Genomic DNA, 19,222 nt, shown 5'->3' with positions numbered 1-19,222 from the left:
CCCCATGGTGCACTGGTGGAGAATGCCGTACTTGCCATGAACCTACAGCACAGTTTTATGCCCTGAAATGTATGCCTTTGATTTTTGCTTTGAATGTTTCTGTTTCTGTTTCGGTTACTGAAATTAGTGGCATTTGCCGTACCAAAAAGTCACTTTAAAATGATCTCATCACACACACAAAAGAACGAATCGCTGAGGCAGAAAAAGCACAGTTGGCATTTGTCTTTTCAGCCCATTTAAAGGTTCAAGCTGTTCGTGACCTCTTGGACAGTTTAATTTCCCCCTGAAATTTGTTTTATTTTGTTGATCACTGTGTGGCCCTTGAATGGATATTCCCGTTGCCGTTGCCAACTAAATGAAAGTTGTAACTTTCGCGCGGGACAAGCGCGTGTAACTGTATCTAATCGTAACTGTATCTGTATCTATATCCTCGGCTGCCCCATGTGTGTGTGGCCTACACACAAATCAAAAACTTTTACGGGCCCTGCACAGCAGCTTCCCCGACTCGCTGACTCCCCCACTCGCTGCCTCCCCCACTCGCTGCCTCCCCCACTCGCTGCCTCCCCCACTCGCTGTCTCTGGCATAACTATGAACTGTAGCTCATGGGCTCCCCATGCCACTGATGACACTGCCATTTCTATTCCCACTCGACATAGCCAAAGTTCATTTGTCTGACTGCCCCTGCCCTGCCCCGCACTGCCTGCCATTTCTCTGTCTTTGTCTTTTGGGTTTCATTTTCACTTTGGCTTTGGCTTTGGCTTTTGTGCGCGAATTTAAAACAATATTTACACGTTGCAAAATGGGCAATAGCGAGGGGCGTGGGGCAGCTGCTTAGGGAAAGCGGACAAAAAGGCAGACAATAATGACATAAAGCTAAGCGAGAGAGTGCTGTCCGCAATGAGGGAAGCTGTCAGCTGTATAACTCTACAGAATGTATACCAAAGTTCGAAAAAAACCCATTAGCGATACATCATTAAACACACAAATTGTACCCAAAATATTTACTCTGGTTACCTTTGATGAACATTTTGCAATTATTTTCATTGTAATTTAATATATTCATGTCTACTGCTTGGCTGTTGTTTATTTTTAGCAGCAGGAAAGGAATACAAATGCCAAATGAATATTTGCATTGATTATAAGCATGAAAAGAAATAAATAAATCCCTTGTAACATGAGTCGCAGCGGCACACATTTGGCCAACAATTTCTCGTATCCATGAATACTTTTTGTACCAGCTTCTTCCATGGTTTTGCATTCACTTATTGCCTCTTGGGGCCATGCAGGACTGCTCAAAATATATCTAGATCCACTTTATGCGGCTTTAAATGTTTATTGACTATTTATATTATTTATTTTTATGTTTATTTAACTCCCATAACATCTCCCATAAATATTTGTACCCCAAGGATCTATTTTGCAGCGATCGATGGTGCCAAATATTGCCTTTAAGAAATGCTCTTGCTGCTGGCAGGACTTCTTTGCTCTCCCTTGGAGGAGCTTCTGTTCTGTTTGCAATTTATTTTTCTTGTGTGTGTGTTTTCTTTCTCTTACTTATCAGAGGCAGAGACATTTTTGGTTGAGTGCTTCGCAAATGTCTGCGAGGCGAATGTGTGTGTGTGTGTGAGTGTGTGTGTGTGTGTGTGTGTGTGTGTGTGTGTGGGAGTCTCAGTGTTCGTGTTTGCGCGCCTTTATTACTTAAAGTAAGCAATTTGAAATTTGAGCTGCCAAAACGGCAGGCCAGCAAAAAAGTCGAGGGGCAGAGCTCACTTCACATTTGTTTGCCCAAATTGTTGTGACTTCATTTTCTTACACACACACACACACCCAGCCGCACACCCAGCCGCACACACAAGTACACATGATTTAAGGGTTAATTTCAGGTTTAATTTAACACCAAATTGAGTCGCCCCTAAAGGTTTCCGCAGGCCAAATTTAAAGAAAAAGAAAATTAATTTCTGCACATTTTTCGTTTCGTTTTTCGAATTATTTTTTTACTCGGTTTTTTTCTTCTAATTACAATAATAAATGCTTCAACTTGGGTTTCCTTTTCAATTATTTCTTTCACTGGAAGCTCTTTTGGCTGCATGTCCGCGTCTTTATCATGACAATGCCAACCTGTCGTATACTCAATTTTGCAGGCTTCAGGCTGCCACTGTGCGACGTGAGCTCACGTAGCGGGAGACGGAGACGGAGACGGGGGCCGGCAGTTAAAAGGAAGTGTAAAACAGTGAAGGAGTAGCCCGTAACAAATGGCAATGGCAAACGGAGAGGGAGAGAGAAAAATAAAACCCAATTGCAAGTGAAATCAAGGAGTGAAAAAATGGGTCTCAAGGGGTTTTATTTCTCTCTTAATATGATTGCTGGATGGAGTACAAAAGAGCGACTAGAACAAGTGCAGAAATCAGTGGAGTTCTGGCAGATATTGTAGCAAAATCTGAGCACGATGCAGTCAAGGGAAGGCCTCGAAACTCTGTCTTAAAAGCAAACCTCCACATCCAGCTTAGAGTCCAGCGAATAAAAACCAGTGGCAAAGCCACTTCAACTCTGATTAGAAGGCCACACACACGTTGCTCGACAACTGCTGCTCCTTTAGACTTGAGCTCTGAGCTCTGAGCTAGACTTAATGCTGAAAATCTGTGACTGAGCGGCGTGAACTTCATGCAAAATTGCGGTGCACAACAACTGGTTGGGCAGAGAGTAAACGAAAAGAGAATACAGCAAAGAGAATACGAAAAGGCAAATGCGATGGCAAATGCCAGAGCCAGAGCCAGAGCCGAAGCCAGAGCTGTGCCACAAAAAGAGAATCCATGAGGAGGCCAGTAATGGAAAATGTAAGGAAAACTACTCAGGAATTCGCATTTGCAGCATTTGGCATGTGCAAATGTGCGAGTGGGCAAACGCGAGCTATACCTCCCCCTGGCCTGCGTGAGACACGTACATCTGCTAATTCAAACACACACGGACACACCCACACACACACTTGCCTGCAGAATATATGCATATATGTGTGAAGCGAGTAAAATATGTGCGCCAGGCCAAAAATGACATAAAACCAGCAGCAGGAGGAGCGCAGCAGCAACAGAACATTGCGCATACGACGCGATGCACATGTACAAAAATTATCATGACTTATTATTATTAATACAAATTGGAATGCGCTGCTGAAAGAGGACAAGCAGCAGCTTTCTTTTCGGGCTTAGCCTGCAGCTTGCAGTGTCTGCTTTGGTTCTGGTTCTGGCTCCGGCTCCGGCTCCGGCTCTTCCTCTCTTCTGGGCCAGCATGCATTTATTTATTGTACTCTTACATATTCTTTATTCTGCATAGATGTCTGCTTAGTCGTACAAAAAGTAATTCTGTGCAGCCACATTATTTTTTGTGCACATTACGAGCTGCAGATGCTGAGTAAAAAATTAATTAAAAATTGCCTTCCTGCTTTTTGGGCGTTCATTGCAAGTTCTAGGTATGAGCAAATGATAGCCACTCATTCAAGCCTACAACCCTACTTTTGTCGCGTGCGAAAGTAGCTGCAAAAGTTGCCCAGCAGGCAAAAGGCAACAAATAAAATGGAAACAGCTACTTGGCCAGCTTGGACCACAATGGCAGCAGGCAGCTGGCAGCAGGCAGCAGGGGAGCTGGCCAAAAATAATTTGCCCATTTTTGGGCCACACACACACAATAAATAACTCAATTGCAAGGATATTTTGCTTGCAAAAGTTTTCTACGCCCGCCGGCTGCCTTCTGACTTACAAAAGTTTCCCCCCCTCCGGCCGCGCCACGCCCCAAAATAGTTGAAAAATGTAAATAGCCAAAAAGAGGAGACGAAATAATTCATTAAAAGAATATCAAGTGTTAAAATTCACGCAATTTAAACACACACAAACAAAGCAACAAAAAGAAAAGAAAGAAAACAACGAACAAAAAACAAAATTGTGCCATTGGCAATTTTATGCCGCACCACTTCCTGCGCTCACCCCCTCCCTCTCTGCCGCTCCACTCCTTGGGCAAATTGTGTGTATGCGTGTGTGTCCTTGGGTCCTGCAAGGAGAACTCCCACCACAGCATCATTTAAATGTTGGGTTGGGCCCTTGGTAAATTAAAGCACAAATTTAAACTTCAATCGAAAAAATGCGAGACACAATTACAAGATGTTTACGTTAATTAAATGATAATGAAACGGAGTGTTAAAAGTGTTAAAAAAAGTATAAAAAGAGAGTTAAAAAATGCTAAGCAATTGGCTCAACAAAAATGTTCATAAATAACAATTAACAAAATATAACTTTTGTATACTTCCACAATTTGCACATAATTTCTGCCAATCGAAAGCTATCGAATATCGTTGACAAACTACTTTTCAAACTGCCTTGAAGCCGTCGCCAAGCAATGAAAGCCAAATGGCATTGCCATGGTTAAGGCCTCCATTTGTGTGAATGAACTTCTGGGTACAGCGACTACTGCCTCTCTCGCAGCAGCCAGAATAATAATAATAATCGATAAGTTATCGTTATTCAATCGCAGTTATCGTTAAGGCATTGAATGCATAATCAATGAGTAAATGAATAAATGCTAAAAAATTGATGAAGGACATTTCGGGGCAGAGCAGGAGCGAGTTCTGTGACTTTGACTCTGTCTCTGCCTCTTCCTACGCCTCTGCTTCCACCTCTGACTCTCTCCCCAACTCTGAGTCGTGTGGAAATCAACGAAATGTTAAATAAGCAAAACGTGACTTTATTCACAAAATGATGAGGCCAGCAGGAGCAGCAGCAGCAGGCTGGTTGCTGAGAGCCAGCCTACGTCTGGCACCAGCACCAGGACCAAGCTTAACACCTTTTCGCACAGCGGCACTGACGGAGCGTCAGCTTTTTTATTGCTGTTGGCTTTAAGTGCTGCTGCTGCTGCTGCTGCTGCCTGGCAGCTGCCTGGCACAAAACAAAAAAACAACAACAAAAAGGAAGCAAAGAGTAACAACAACAAAAAAACACGAAATAATAGTCGTAGCCAAAAATTGCTGTCAGCATTTTGGGGGAAATTGGCGACGAAGGCTGCGTCTGACAGGCGTGTGGCATTAAAGCCGCCAAAAAGCTACGGCTCAGAGACCCGGGCTTGCCCCGAGCCGAACCAAACAGAATCGAATCGAATCGAAACCAAAGTTTGTCATAAAGTGTCAAAGTGAATTGAACATTTTCCATTAAGCTCTCTGCAAATCTACGGAATCGACGGGACGACCGCAGAAACCGCGACAACAAAACCACAACCACACACACACACACACACAGACAACAATGCTGCAACACAAACACGGATATGCAAGGGAGGACAAAGCAAAAAACCTAAAAAAAAATAGATGAAAAGAAGTAATAAATAAATAAATACAATTTCAACGCTTAAAAACAAAAAGCGAATCAAATGAAATCAATTACGAGTATGAGCAGAGAAGAAAAAAACAAAACAAACAAAACTCGGATTTAAACAGTCAACGGAGTGAGCAAAACTCTCGTATGTAGATTTGATTTGATTTTTATGGCATTGAATTTTGATATTTTTCAACAATTTTCTGTTAATTGTGGTATGGAGAGGCAAAAAATGTAAGAGAAAAATCAAATATAAAAACAAAATATAGATCCAACAAATGTATTGCAAATTTGCTTAAAAAATGTTGAGACATTTCGGGGTACGATGGCAAAAGATATTATAATTATGACTTAAAATGCGGCATGGATAGGCGGGAACGCCTTGCCAGTTGTTGGTCTTGAATGAAGTGCAAAATGTTGATCTGTCCCGAAAGAGTTCCGCAACTTTACCCAATGCTGCAATGCGAATTTGTGTGTAAGAGAGTTGAAAAGTTTATCCCTTGTAAGTACTTACAGTTCAGCTTTTGTAGGGAAAATACAATTTGTTGGCTTAGGCATAGAGTTTACTTTTGTTACCTTTTGAATGTCTACAATCGGTCACCGCTGAAATGTTTCTCAAAAATTCTTCAACCAACAAAATAAAAGCGCCTTTAAGTTCAGGTCGTTTCGGTGCGAGTTTTTATCTCTCTTTTTGTTCTTGTTGTTTTCTTCACACATCGACGGTGACGCGAAGAATGGAGCTTGAAGCATGGAGCATGGAGCAATGTTTTTGTCATTACGACTTTCTCTCGTTTCGTTTCTCTCGTTTTTAGTTTCATTTCGTTTGGCATGGCACGGCACGTCCCGGGCCCTGCCTCGTCCTTTCATAGAGCGATGGCGATAAGGTCCTGCCTGCAGCTAACGTTTCTGCTAACGGATTTGTCAAAGGCATTAAAACGAAATCTCGTGCAAAACTGGGCATCAATCATGATGGGGAACACACGACACCACCCAAGCATCCAGCGTCAGCCTTGCCAGCGCCAACTCCAACACCTCCAACCCAAAACCCAAAACCCAAGCCCAATCCCCCGTCAAACAATGCATACAAAAAAGGATTCGCCAAAAAGAATCCATCCTACGCCTTGGCCAGCATGGAACGCGGCCATTTTTTCACGCTCTTCGCTTACTCGCCTCTCTCTCTCCCTCTCTCTCTGCCTTTGCCTTTGCCTTTGCGTTTGTTGAAGGAGCTTAACAATGCCCCGCGGTGGGGGTTGGGCAAGTCAAAGGCACAAAGCTGCCTGAAACGAATATGGAAAATGGTTCTTTGAACCGGTTCAAGTGCCCGTTCGTTAGAGAAATTGCTTTGAGCATAGAAATTCAGATATGTACAAGGATTTGCATGCTTGAAAATAATATTTTCTGCTGTGTTGTAGACTCCAATGAGGCCTATAAACAAGGCCCAAAGAATATTTTTTGTATTTATACAACTCCCAGCTCCAGCTCTTCATCGTTTCCATCACTCTATCAGGAGACAAATGTAAACTGAGGAGAGCCTCCTTCCTTCCTTCCTTCCTGCTGGCAGCTCATCTCACTCTTTGGGATTTCTTTTTTAACCGTTTTCTGCTCGTGTGTGTCTGTGTGCTAATTTCTGTTAACGAGGCTAATAGTTCAGGGCAGGGCGTTGATTGGGGCAGCTGGCACATGACAAAAGGAAGTGCAAAAAAAATCCTATACTGTCAGTGTCGCCTCCCACTTATCTCCTCAGCCACTTTTTGCACATCCTCTCGTTATACCCGGTACTCGAAGAGTAAATAGGGTATATTGTATTTGTGCACATAACGGTTGTATGTAACGCACAGAAGGAAACGTCTCCGACCCCATAAAGTATATATATTCTTGATCAGCATCAATAGCCGAGTCGATTGAGCCATGTCTGTCTGTCCGTCTGTCCGTCTGTCCGTCTGTCCGTCCGTCTTGTTGAGCGCCTGGATCTCAGAGACCATAAAAGCTAGAGCCACCAAATTTTGCATCCAGACTTCTGTATGCTCACACTGTTACAAGTGTATTTCAAAAATGAGCCACGCCCTCTTCCGCCCCCGCAAAAGGGCGAAAACCTCCCAAATCTACAATTTTAAAGATAAAAGAAAACTAAAAACGCCATTCCGTAGGGAATGACCATATCTATCTGATCACCAAATTGGGATCCGATTGGATCATTATTATGGCCACAATGAAGAAATTAAGTTGCAGTGGCTAAACCCACCCTGTCCAGCAGCTTTTGTTGCTTTTACACATTCTCTCATTCACACTCTGCTTCGCGCAGTGGCAGAGGCCTCTTCCCCTGACACGTCTCTGACTCATCCTCTGCCACGACTCTGCCGCTGCCTCTGCCCTGACTCTGCAGTGTGTGTCTCTAGGGGAGGGTGGCGAGCTAAAGGAGCGTGTTAGCGTGAATAGTGTTGTTGATGTAGATGACAGATGAAGAGAAAATGTAAAATTTGACAAATAACCGCTAAGTTGCAGATGTAGTACTGAGTACCGGGTATAAGAGTTGTGACGCGGCTTAAGACGCGTCTCACAACGTTCCTCCGTTTTTTTTTTTTGCGATCCCTCAACCAGTGCCAATCTTCTCTCCGGACAAGACAAAATATTTGCTGAAATTTTCAAGCATTGAAAGGTTGAAAGGTTCGACACTTTTGCCTAAAAAACACACACACACACACACACACACCCACTGAGCGAATAAGCTGGAAAGAGGATGACTGCAGAGTGGGAGAGGGGCAGCAGCAGAAGGGAGACAACAGAGTGGGGGAGTGCCAGCATAAGAGAGGGACACAGCGTAAGAGAGACGCCAGAGTGGGAGAGTGTCAGCAAAGAGAGAGAGAGAGAGGGAGAGAGAGAGAGTGGGACACAGTGTGGGAGAGTGGGGGAGTGGGGCCGCTGCTTAGAAGCCATGCGGAAGACGAAGACGAAGATGAAGATGAATGGACGCTAAGCGCGGCGTTGAGGAATTAGGAGCCGTGGGATAAACAGCCAAGGCGGACGACAAAAGATGATGACAATGATGATGATACATATAGAGAGGAGGATGGCACTGGCATTAAGGCAACCCAAAAGCCAAGGCCAAATAGTGCCAAAGGAAACGAGAGAAGGAGATGGGGAGGTGGAGAGACCGAGAGACCGAGAGAGCAACTGTCAGGCTATGCAAATGAGGCCCATAAAAGTAATTTCAAATGAAATTAAATTAAAATTGAAACATTGGCATTTGGTGGGGTTCGGTGTTTGATTCGGTTACGCATTTTTGATTTTTGATTTCTCAATTTGTGTTTGATATTAATTTCTGCAGATTTAATTTTCTTCTGCTAAACTGCCAAATGAAATTTAGCTGAATTTAGCTGTGTTCAATGCCGAAGGGGGGGTGCCTGTTGTTGATGCTAATGCTTCGTGGACACGCGGCTTTAGCTGCTTAATGCCACGCCTCCTTGGAAGGCTGCTTGGCCCGTTCCGCACTCGCTCTCCGCATCATTCTCTCCTGGCGTTTCACATAAAAAGCATAATTGATTACACACACACACACAGTATACGAGACGCCCACCGCAGCTAACCGCATACCAAATGTATCCCCCCTGACCACGCCCTGCTGTTGCCCATGCACATGGCCCAGCCACAGCAACCGAACCACACCGACCCGCACCACGCACCGATCGGCTCTGTTGCCTGTGTTAGAGGCAGCTTATGACATTATTCAATTATGGCGTACTTAATGCGGAAAATTTGCTTTCATTTTGAGCCAAGAAAAAATTGCATTTGCCTGCGGGCCAAATGCCATCAGAGGCGGGAGGAGGACAGACGGAGGGCGGTGCTTAGCCAAGTAGAACTGCCCCGAAATCTACATAGCCGACAAAGAGCAAAAGCGGATGAAAGGCGAGTGGATGGGCGGATGGATAACAGCACTGTGTTTCGAGTGCCGAGTGAATACAAAATGAAACACTGCACAATGTCAAAAGAATAGGAGCAAGGACGCACCGGACTGAAATGTCAAGTGAGATTAGGGAATGCTGGCTAACAAAAACAAAAAAAAGAATACAAACAATATTCAGGTGGGAGAAGATCAATGAATAAATTTTAGCAGAACTGTTGCTGCGTTTTTCACTCTTCCTATTTCACAGCGAACCGAAATAAATATCGATATTAACAGTCAAGATGTGTAGTTATGCGAAGCAGAAACACTTTTATGTTACGATCAGCGCAGGGCCCACGGTCCTCATTGCACGTGCCCTGAGCAGCGAGCGAGCGAAAGTGATCAACAAGAGAGCTTTGGAGCAGGTAACAGCTGCCCGCTGGGCTGTGCACGAACTAGAGACGGGGTGGGTTCGGCACCCAGCTCGACACTGCACAAGCGCTCGTATGCAAAGACAACAGAAGCGAAGTCGAAAAACGTTTCTTGCTTCTCTGCCGCTGCGGCAGCCGATCAAATTGAGCAGAGGCCAATGCATTGCAATGCAAAGTGGTTTCTCTGCTGGTCCGCTGCTGCTGCGGCTGCATCGGCCGACGCCACGCGAAGCTTTTACGCTGCGCTTGTGCCGACTGCGCTGCCCGAGATCTAGAGGTAGAGCGCGAGATAAGCAGGAACGAAGAAGGCGCGAGAGATAGACGAAAGAACTGCCGCTGCAGCGTGTGCACATTTTACGCTGGGATATGCATATGCTCATAATTGAAGCACTTTATTGACAGTCTCTTATGGAATACTTTTATTTAAAACCTATTTAAAACCATTTACCAACTAGCTGTGCAACAACGTCCGAGGTGGGGCCCATCAGTTATTCTGTGCCCCCTCTGTCTCTAGGCCATGTCCCGGCTCATGCATAGTTTAGCTGACGTCAAAAAAAATATTACCCAGGGAGCTGGCAGGCGGGTCCGGAAGTTGTGCGCCAAACAGGAAGTGACCCGCACAAAGTCTTTGACAATGTGTGTGTGTGTGTGTGTGTGCGTTTGTTGCCTGTGTTTAAGTTTATGCTTAGTAAAATGTTTTAATTATAACGAAATTTGATGGAGCAATTTGTTGTTTGAAGGTGCGCAGGAGGGGAGGGATTTTGGGTGCTGTAAACCGGTAACAAAAAAAACTTTCTCCACATAGTTGGTGGCAAATTGTGTGCTTCAGCTGCTCCTTGGCCCGCCCATTGCCATTATCCGCGTGTGCCCTTCTACATATTTTCATAAATACTTATACACAGCTACAAACACACACACTTGGGTGGAAAAGGCACTTCCCCACACGTAAAACAGCCCACACATGCGGACACACGGACATGCGGACACACGGACATGCGGACACACATGCGGACACACGGACATACGGACAGTTGAGTTGACAATACGAGTGGCAATTATTTAACTTGATTTATTTGCTTCAGTCAACATGTGAAGAGGCGGCTGCGTGGGTCGTCCACTGCCAAAGGGCGTGGTCCATGGGCGTGGGCCAGAAGTGGCATAATGAAGCGGCCGTTGCAAATTTAATTAGAGCATCCCACTGCAGGCAGGTGGGTCCACCACCACCTTCAGTCCTGTCTTGCCAGGCATTGCCCTGCACGGTCCTGAACTGCTCAGAGCTGTCCTCTCCTGTCCTTCACTGCCCTATCCTCTGCCTTCTGCTCGCTTTACCTGAGGCACAGGCACAGACCCACGAGCACACACAAAACTTCACTTTAATGACAAAACAAACCAATTCTCTGCAAAGCCACTCGACTGGTCTGCTCTCTGGCTCTGGCCAAAACAGCAACAGCAACAGCCACAGACGACAGAGACTAGTCGAGAGCTTGGATACACTTTGCTGCGGAGATCTAGCTGTAATTGTAATACCCTAGAAGTTTATTTATTAAGCAGTTCCAACTACAGTTCATGGCAGTGTATGTGTGTGTGTGTGTGTCCGTTTGCTCTTAGCAACATCACTATGACAACCATTTTGGTCAAGTGTCTCATTTTGTGCAAGAGCCAAACAAGCTCCAGTGAGTGGGAGAGCAAAGCTGCAGCTTCTTTTCAGCTTTCTGTCAATACAAAAAAGAGAGGAAAATACCAAAACTTGAGCTGCACAAATGTGCAAGGCAGCTGCAGGGGGGGGGGGGCACAGGGGGCACAAGGGGCAGCCAGCAACGAGCAGCGATAACAAGTTCCACGCGAACGGATCCTGTCCAAGCGGAAACGAGTAAAACTGCGCCTCATCATAACAACTTACGAAAGGAAAAAGAGAAGAAGAAATTCGCAATTCGCATTAAAAAGAAAAATATTGTAAACAAGCAAAAGAGAGAGAGAGGGAGAGCGAAACTTAGAATAAATAGAGAAGAGGCAGGGGTGGCGGGGGTGGCAGGGTAGGCTGGGATGGGATGCCACATCAAGTGGATATCAAATGGCCCTGGCATTAAGCCATTAATGTCAGTTTCCCCGCTCGAGACGAGTGCTTTAAAGTGTTGTAAGCAAAGATAAAAATATGATATTGCAAACAACTTTTGAAGCAAGCAAGCGAAGGATAAAGCAAAGAAAATAAAAGCACATGAAGGGGCAGTGGTTAAGGTTACGTTTGCCAATAAAATGTTTGGCGATAATCCTGCAAACACCTCATTTGAGAGTCCGTTCACAGAGTCCAGAGCTCACTCGTCAGGGGCTTGTGATAAGAGATAATCAATTCTGCAGCTCGTAATTTGCCGGCTTGGACCCTTGGCCCTAAACAGCTTATAAATGTACCAAAAGAAATGAGACATGGCTGCCGGCTGCTGGCTGCCGACACAGTGCGTATGAGCAATAAATCGTGCACTCGCAGCTGCTAAAATATGCCAAAGGAAGCAACCAAATAAGTAAGGGGAAAACACACACGCACAGAAAACGGATCCCCAAAGATGCAAAGACAAAGAAAAAAGTCAAAGCAATGGGTGGAGGCAGCACAAAACACAGACACACGGCAGCAGCTGTGACAGAAATGAACTGGCAAGGCGAAGGCGAAGGATGAAGGATGGCTGGTTGAGTATGTGGAAGGGCAGGCAGGCAGACAGACAGACAGACAGACGGAAGGGCAGCAGGTGCAACGAGGTGTCACCTGTGAGTGTGCAAATTGCAGCCCACAAAAATGCAGAACAGCAACAACAGCAGAGTGAAAGCCAAAGCCAGAGCCAAAGCCAACTGCCGACAAGGCCACCCGCACACACACACAAACACACACAAGTCAAGGGCTGTTGGGTGTGTGGGCTGGGGCAATAAGTAGACAATGAGTTAAAAGAAGGGAAAACCTTAAAGGAACGCCCGAAAGCAAGGACAAGCGCTCATCAGGCAGGGTAGCCGCTAACCCCAGCTGCCCACCGCTTGCCTTGGCTTGAGAAAAGTGGCCATAAAAAAGGCAAAAATATCATGCGCTGCGACATGAAACAAATGCGACTGAAAGTCGCAAGAAGTACACTAGAAAAAAATGCGCCCAGAGTTCGCATTCAATCAATTAAGAGTCGAAACATATTTAGGAATCAAATTTGTACATTTTGAAGTGCGGAAATCATCAGAGCTGCAGGCACATTCACATGGCACTTTTTTTGCTGTTGCTGCAGCGAAACTCTTGATAAATTGCGGTACATCGAGGCCTATTTCGGTTGCCTCTTTGTTGCCTGTTGTTAGAGCATAGAAAGTAGAATTTAATTTGCATGCAAAATAGCTTGGAGAAAAGTCTAAAAAATAGTCGAGCAAATTTGTCAGGCAACTTGTGGGAGATAAATCACAGTGTGCCTGAAGATGCCTCGCAATTGATCACCGCAGCAGACTATTTATGGAGGGTATGCTTTTGTGTGACTCTTCACACAGACAAACACACACACACACACACATGTACATACATATAAATGCAGCATTATGTGTGGGTTGGCTGCTGCTCAATTTGAAATGTTGATGTCTGATGATTATGCTGATGACGCAGCATCATTTGGAGCAGCTTTCAGCCAGTTCCAGCGTGACGTGCCTCGCTCTCCGTTTCATTGCCACTTGAGTCGGTGGAGGGGTGGCTGGTGGGGTGAATGGCAGCCAAATAGAAATATGCAAGGCACATTGTTAACCCCACTTCATTGAAAATGCTAATCGCACTCATTACACGAAATATGCATGTAATAATAGCAAAATCAGCAGCCCGCCACAGCAGCTCGTGCCCAGAGGAGTGGCAAGGGAGAGTCGTGCAGTCCTGGAGTCCTGGAGTCGAAGTATCTGCTGTCGAGCATGCCAATGAGCATTGCAAAACGGGGAGCACGGATAATCGTGATGTCGCTGATGTTGTTACTAATGATGATGCTTTCTTTATCTTCCCCCCCCGCCAGCAGGCCAAGACAAGACAGTTTTTTGGCCAACAAATTCATTTGATTTTAATGCATTTGAGCGGAGAATGACAGCAGTTTTGATGTGCGCCTCCAAGGAAACACTTTTTTCCACTACAAATAACTCGAGTTGAAACATTTTAGTTCCACTCTGAGCAGAATTTATTTGTACATTAAAATATTCATTACATTTATTATTGTTTGACTAGTTTACATGTCGCAAAATTGGCATAAAATATTAAACAATTATAAATAGAACAATTTGGCGACCGCCCATCAGTTTGCGTTCCCTGCTGCCGTATTATGACATTGCCTGAACTGCATAATACAGTGATTATGCCTCTTGATCCCGTTTGGCCTGCCTGCTCTGCATTATTGGGGGTTAAGGGTCAGGGGTCGTTTTCCCATCTATATATATACACATATTTTTTTGTGTTTTTTGTGTTTGCAGACTTGTCACAAGCCCCAACATGCCCTGAGCGCCGCCTAATGAGCGCTCATAATGAGCGACAAATGTGGTGGCACCACAGAGGGCATGGGGCAGGGCAGGACCAGCAGTCCTGTGGCGGCTGTGACGGTGGCAACTATCACGCTGATGACGGGGCAAATTGGGCGGGCAGACTAACGGAAGTTGACAGCAAAAAAAAAAAAATCGAATTTCTCTCTCGGGTTCGGGCGTTTTCTTTTTGTTTTAATATTTCGCAATGCATTTAATATGAAGAGACAACAGGCGAGGACAGGACCAGAACAGGACACTGCGCAAACTGGGGAAGGAGAGGCGAAAGGGCAGCGACGAGGGAGTGCAGAAGCCTTGCCGTTTGCCTTGTCAAATCATCAAGGAACGGCAAGGACACTGCTCGCTCGCTCGCTCGCAAAAGGGACTCGACGCGACGCCTTAAACGCTTTCAACGTTGGCTTTTTTTCCCGTCACCGTCCCCGTCCCCGTCCCCCCAGCACCAAGTGGGAGCACACGAAGACAGGCGGAGAGATGGAACGAGACAGCATGATGATGCCCGTGGCACATTTTTTTTTTTTTTTTTCGTTTTTTTTTTTGACAGCCCCACTCCCATGTTGGCCGGGTCCGGGGCCTCTCGAGCAAGTGTGTGTGCGGCTGCTTAAATTGACACTTGGCATCTTTTGTTGCATCAAAAACGTGGCTCGTCTTCGAGGCAGCCAGCCAGCCAGCCAGTCAAGTCCTGCCCCCGGGCAACGACACACGCCACCCGTCGCCCGCTTAGCGCCCCCAAAGCCGCCTTTTAAATATTTGACAGCGCGTCAGGGAAGGTCGCCAGGGGACTAATAGAGGTGAAGGTGGGTACGGAGACGGAGACGGAGGCGGTGGTGCAGGTGGAGCTGCCGGCTGCCAGCCAGGTGGCAAGGTCATGCACACACTCTTATGACATTTTCTTAAATTACTTCCGAAAACCTTTTGCCGCCCCCCTCACTGAATTGCTCATTCATTCTGCACGACCCTCAGCCCTCACCTTTCACCACTCTCGCCCCTCGCCACTCCTGCCTTGCCACGCCCTGCTCTCTTGGCCCTCATTTTGTGCCCATTGAGCTCAAGTGGAGGAGCCCTTAAAGTGCTTTTAATTGAATTGTGCCATAATGTAGCATAATACGCGTATGTGCTTTTAATTTTTCAACTACTTGGGGTACCAAATTGTTCAAGGGTATGAAATTTCACATTTAATAAAAAAAAAGCACAACCTAACACAGCTTAAGCTCCTGCAGCTGCCCAACAATGCCAACGCTTTGCAATATCCCCCTTTCAGCTCTGGTGCGGCCAGTGTACCGTTAGACTGCTCAAGAGCTACACTGCAAGGGGGGACACAGGAGTAGCCCGTGCCGATATACAGTCCAAGGGTCGACACACTACCTGCTTTTGTGCACAAAACAGAAACAGAAACGAAGTCGAAAAACGTTTCTTGCTTCTCTGCCGCTGCAGCAGACGATCATTTGTGCAGAAGTTGTTTCTCTGCCGGTTCGCTGCTGCTGCAGTTCTCTTGTGCATCGGCCGAAGACACACGAAGCTTTTACGCTGTGCGTCTGTGCCGACTGCGCTGCCCGTGATCGTTTCCAATGCACAGTGGATGCGACTCGACGCTGCCGATCTCTGATCTATTCAAAGGTTCAGCAAAGGCTAATGCAAAGCAATGCCAGTGGCTGGCCCATGGTTCGCCCTCGCTGATGCATTGACTGATGCATAAGTAGAAATGAGAGAAAGAGATGGCAAGTGGCATCGGCAAGACAAAGGGGAAAAGACAAAGAGTGCGGAGGCTTTGTGCATTTTGTTTGTGTAATTTTTATTCTTTTTCCTTTTCTCTCCATTCTTGTGCCGCCGCTTTTTCGGGCGCGCTCACAAAAGTTTTTTCGTTGTCGCGTGCAATGGGATTGACACTTTCGCACTTGCGAAATTGATGAAAGTTTTTGGATTGGATGCACGCCTTAGCCAGGGACGAACAGAACTCAGCCCACAGAGAAGTGCCCGGTACACACACACACACACAGACATAGAGGAACGCAAGGGACACTCATCAAGAGTCTCTTTAGGATTTGTTAATTAAATTAACAGACCCAAGGCACCAAAAAGTTTTGCCAAAGACAAAGCCGGCATGGGATGGACACCGGGATACCTTCAGAGATCCCAAGTAAATGAATTACGTAAAATTAGCAATTAAAATTCACAAAATGTGCGCAAAACCCAAAACAAAAATCTTTTCATTCTTACATATAAATTGATGTACATACATATGTATGTATGTATGTATGTACATGTGTATGTAAATATGTTTTTGTACTGTACATTTTGGGTCAGAAACGCAAGCACAAAATTAAGATTAAAATCAATTTGCATAAATAGAAAAAATATGATAAAAAAAAAACAAAAGCCAAACGAGAAAATTCACTTGGAGAAAACTTTATTGTTTTTCAAATAGGAAGCGGATAAGGGAGCGGAGCGGGGGATACACTTGAGCAACTCAAACTCCTTGAAGTCCAAAACGAATCCCTGGCGCAAACAGCTCGAAAGATATCTTTGGATTGTGTCAAGCACATCCCAAGCAGCCAGGCAGAGTTCTTTTCTTTGTTTTTAGTGAAACAAAAAAATAATAATTAATTTTTTCCCTCTATCTCTGTCCACAGCGTCATGATGGAGGAGCAGGCGGCGGCCGAGGAATGAAAAAATGTGAAGAGGCGGGACAACGTGGAACAGGAGCAAAACTGCACAAAGGTGCAGAAGGGGCAACGGCAAAGGGGCAAAGGCAAAGGCAAAGTCATCGAATCGGCGCAGAGGCCACCAAAAAGCACATTTAAAGAATTTTAATCGAAAACTGCCAAGAAATAAAATATATTTACAAGCATACAATATATACTATACATAAATAAACATAAACGAATAGCATATAGAGCGTACATATATAAAATATATATATAAAATATAGAGAACTGTTATATACAAAACACAAACGAGAGAAGCCATGGGGAAGCGCGGCACTGAAAGAAGCAAAATGCCGACAAAATAATAATATTAATAATTGATGTAAAAATAAATGCTGCCAGGACAAAAACAACCGACAACAACTAAGAGCAACTGAAATGCATGAAACGCACAACAACAAAACCAACAAAATTCTACAACAATTACAAATTACAAATAATTACGAAAGAGAACGAGTAGAAACAAGAGAAGAAGAACGAGTTGAATTTTCAACGCTCAACTGTTGCGCCTGCGCCTTCAAATCGCCTTAGAAAAAAAGCGCCTTAAAACGCCAACAAACTCGCACTGCGCCACCCCCCCACCACCCCCCAAAAACGTCGCCGAAGAAGCGACAGGAAGTAGCAGCACAGCCTGAGGCACTACCACCACCACCACCAGCAGGAGCAGCAGCAGCAGTCGGATCTTCTTCAAGCAACAGCAGCAAAAGCCAAAAAAGCGTGCAGAGGGAAATGAGATGAAGTGGTTTCAAGTGACCATAGATATGATTCTTGTGCTTTCATTTATATCAAGTAAGTGCCTTGTATTTATTAGCCTCGACCCAATCTTGACTGTTGTTCAGCACTCTCGTCGCATAACCCTCACCCCCATCGTATAACACTCCTGCCCCCGCCCTCCATCATTCGAGTGTCATTCAAACAATGGCCGTCGTCTGCCAAAGGGGCTCGCATCTTAGCACAAAACAATCGCATGACATTCGCCCCACCCCGCCCGACATCCCACTCAACACTGCAAAACATTCTGAAAGTTCCGTTCTCTCCCCCCACCCAAGCGTATCCGTGTGTCCGTTGAAGCAGCGCTCGAGTGCCTTGACTGCGTTACGGCGGCAGCGGCCGTGGCAGCGACGGCGGCGGCTTCGGCGGCGGCGGAGTAGGGCAAGTGGATAAACAGCATAAAAGAAGACCAGCAAAAACGATGGGGTAGGGGTAGGAGTAGGGGGTGAGTCAGACTATAGCCAAAGGACTGACATTAGCTGTTAAACTGTTGGTCTGTCTTCATTTTGGTTTAACACAAAACAAAACAAAAAACACAAAACGTGGCGCAGCTGCTCTGTTTCTCAGTCACTTGCCAAAAAAAAGGTATCTGAATTCAAAGTGTAATGGCAGCAGTTTCAACGAGGACACAAACTCACTTCTGGACAGCTTTCGGTGGCGAGATTGAGACTGAGAAGGATAGGAAACACTCGCCATTAAACATGAACCAAGTCTGGCCATAACACCTTGCACCCCAACAACAAATATAAGAAATATTTTGATATATTTTTAAATACTTTAAACATATCCATGCCATTCGCATATTCGAAAGCTTAGGGAATAGCTTTTGTAGCTATGCAAATGACGAATATAAATATCCCCTTCTCCAATGGCCGGTCCTCTTAGGGCAGCCGCAGCTCGTGGGTTGCATGGACCATAACTATAAGTGCATTTCCCGACTTTACTGTTCCATTGAGTGTGGCTTAGGCTTAGATTAGGTTTTAGTGGAGCGTGGAGAAGCCACAGAAATATTCTTTAATCAGCAGAAAATGAGAAAATTTTTGCTTAAATGATTAACTGTGGACAAATCTGGACACCATTCTTGATAATTATTACCACATAATTATCCAGCTCGTAATCAGCAGCTTTCAACAATTAAAACAAACATTTCAACGAATTTTCGCTCAATTTGTTTTCAAATCCAAAATTTGATTGCCAAATTTTTAGCCTTTTACATTAGTTAGTTGTTGTTTTGCTTGAAAAGGAAAGTGCAAAACTGTACCAAAATGGGCAATGGACCGATGGACCGACTGGCAGAATGGCTGAAAAGGCAAACATGGCTAATGCAGCGACCGAAGCAAGGCCAACAAAAAAAGCGACAAAAAAGAAAGAGAAGACAATGGGCCATGCGACGCGCCCTCGCACACTACATTGAACTCAATCCTAAAACTCGATTCGACCCGATCCGACTCGGCTTTAGCTTCGGTTTCGTTTTCGTTTTCGGTTTCGTTTTCAGTTTTAGTGGCGTCCACAAAATGAGGCCGCAGCTTTGTGTCTGTCTGTGTCTGTGTCTGTGTCTCTGTCTG

The 19,222-nt window shown here is 45.2% G+C and overlaps 1 protein-coding gene across 2 annotated transcripts in view; it reads left to right on the top strand.

The window, feature by feature from the left end:
• The first annotated feature begins 17,513 nt into the window (after positions 1 to 17,513).
• The window catches only part of LOC117889604 (acetylcholine receptor subunit alpha-like), a 40,301-nt gene continuing 38,592 nt past the window's right edge, over positions 17,514 to 19,222 (top strand). For both annotated transcript variants that reach the window (XM_034794022.1, XM_034794021.1), the window contains exon 1: positions 17,514 to 17,675. In XM_034794022.1, coding sequence (XP_034649913.1) covers positions 17,621 to 17,675 — 55 coding nt within the window. In that variant the 5' untranslated portion in view covers positions 17,514 to 17,620. The remainder of the gene's footprint in view (positions 17,676 to 19,222) is intronic.

The sequence above is a fragment of the Drosophila subobscura genome, chromosome A, assembly GCF_008121235.1.
Source record: "Drosophila subobscura isolate 14011-0131.10 chromosome A, UCBerk_Dsub_1.0, whole genome shotgun sequence".
Lineage (NCBI taxonomy): Eukaryota > Metazoa > Arthropoda > Insecta > Diptera > Drosophilidae > Drosophila > Drosophila subobscura.
This window is presented reverse-complemented; position numbering and strand designations above follow the sequence as displayed.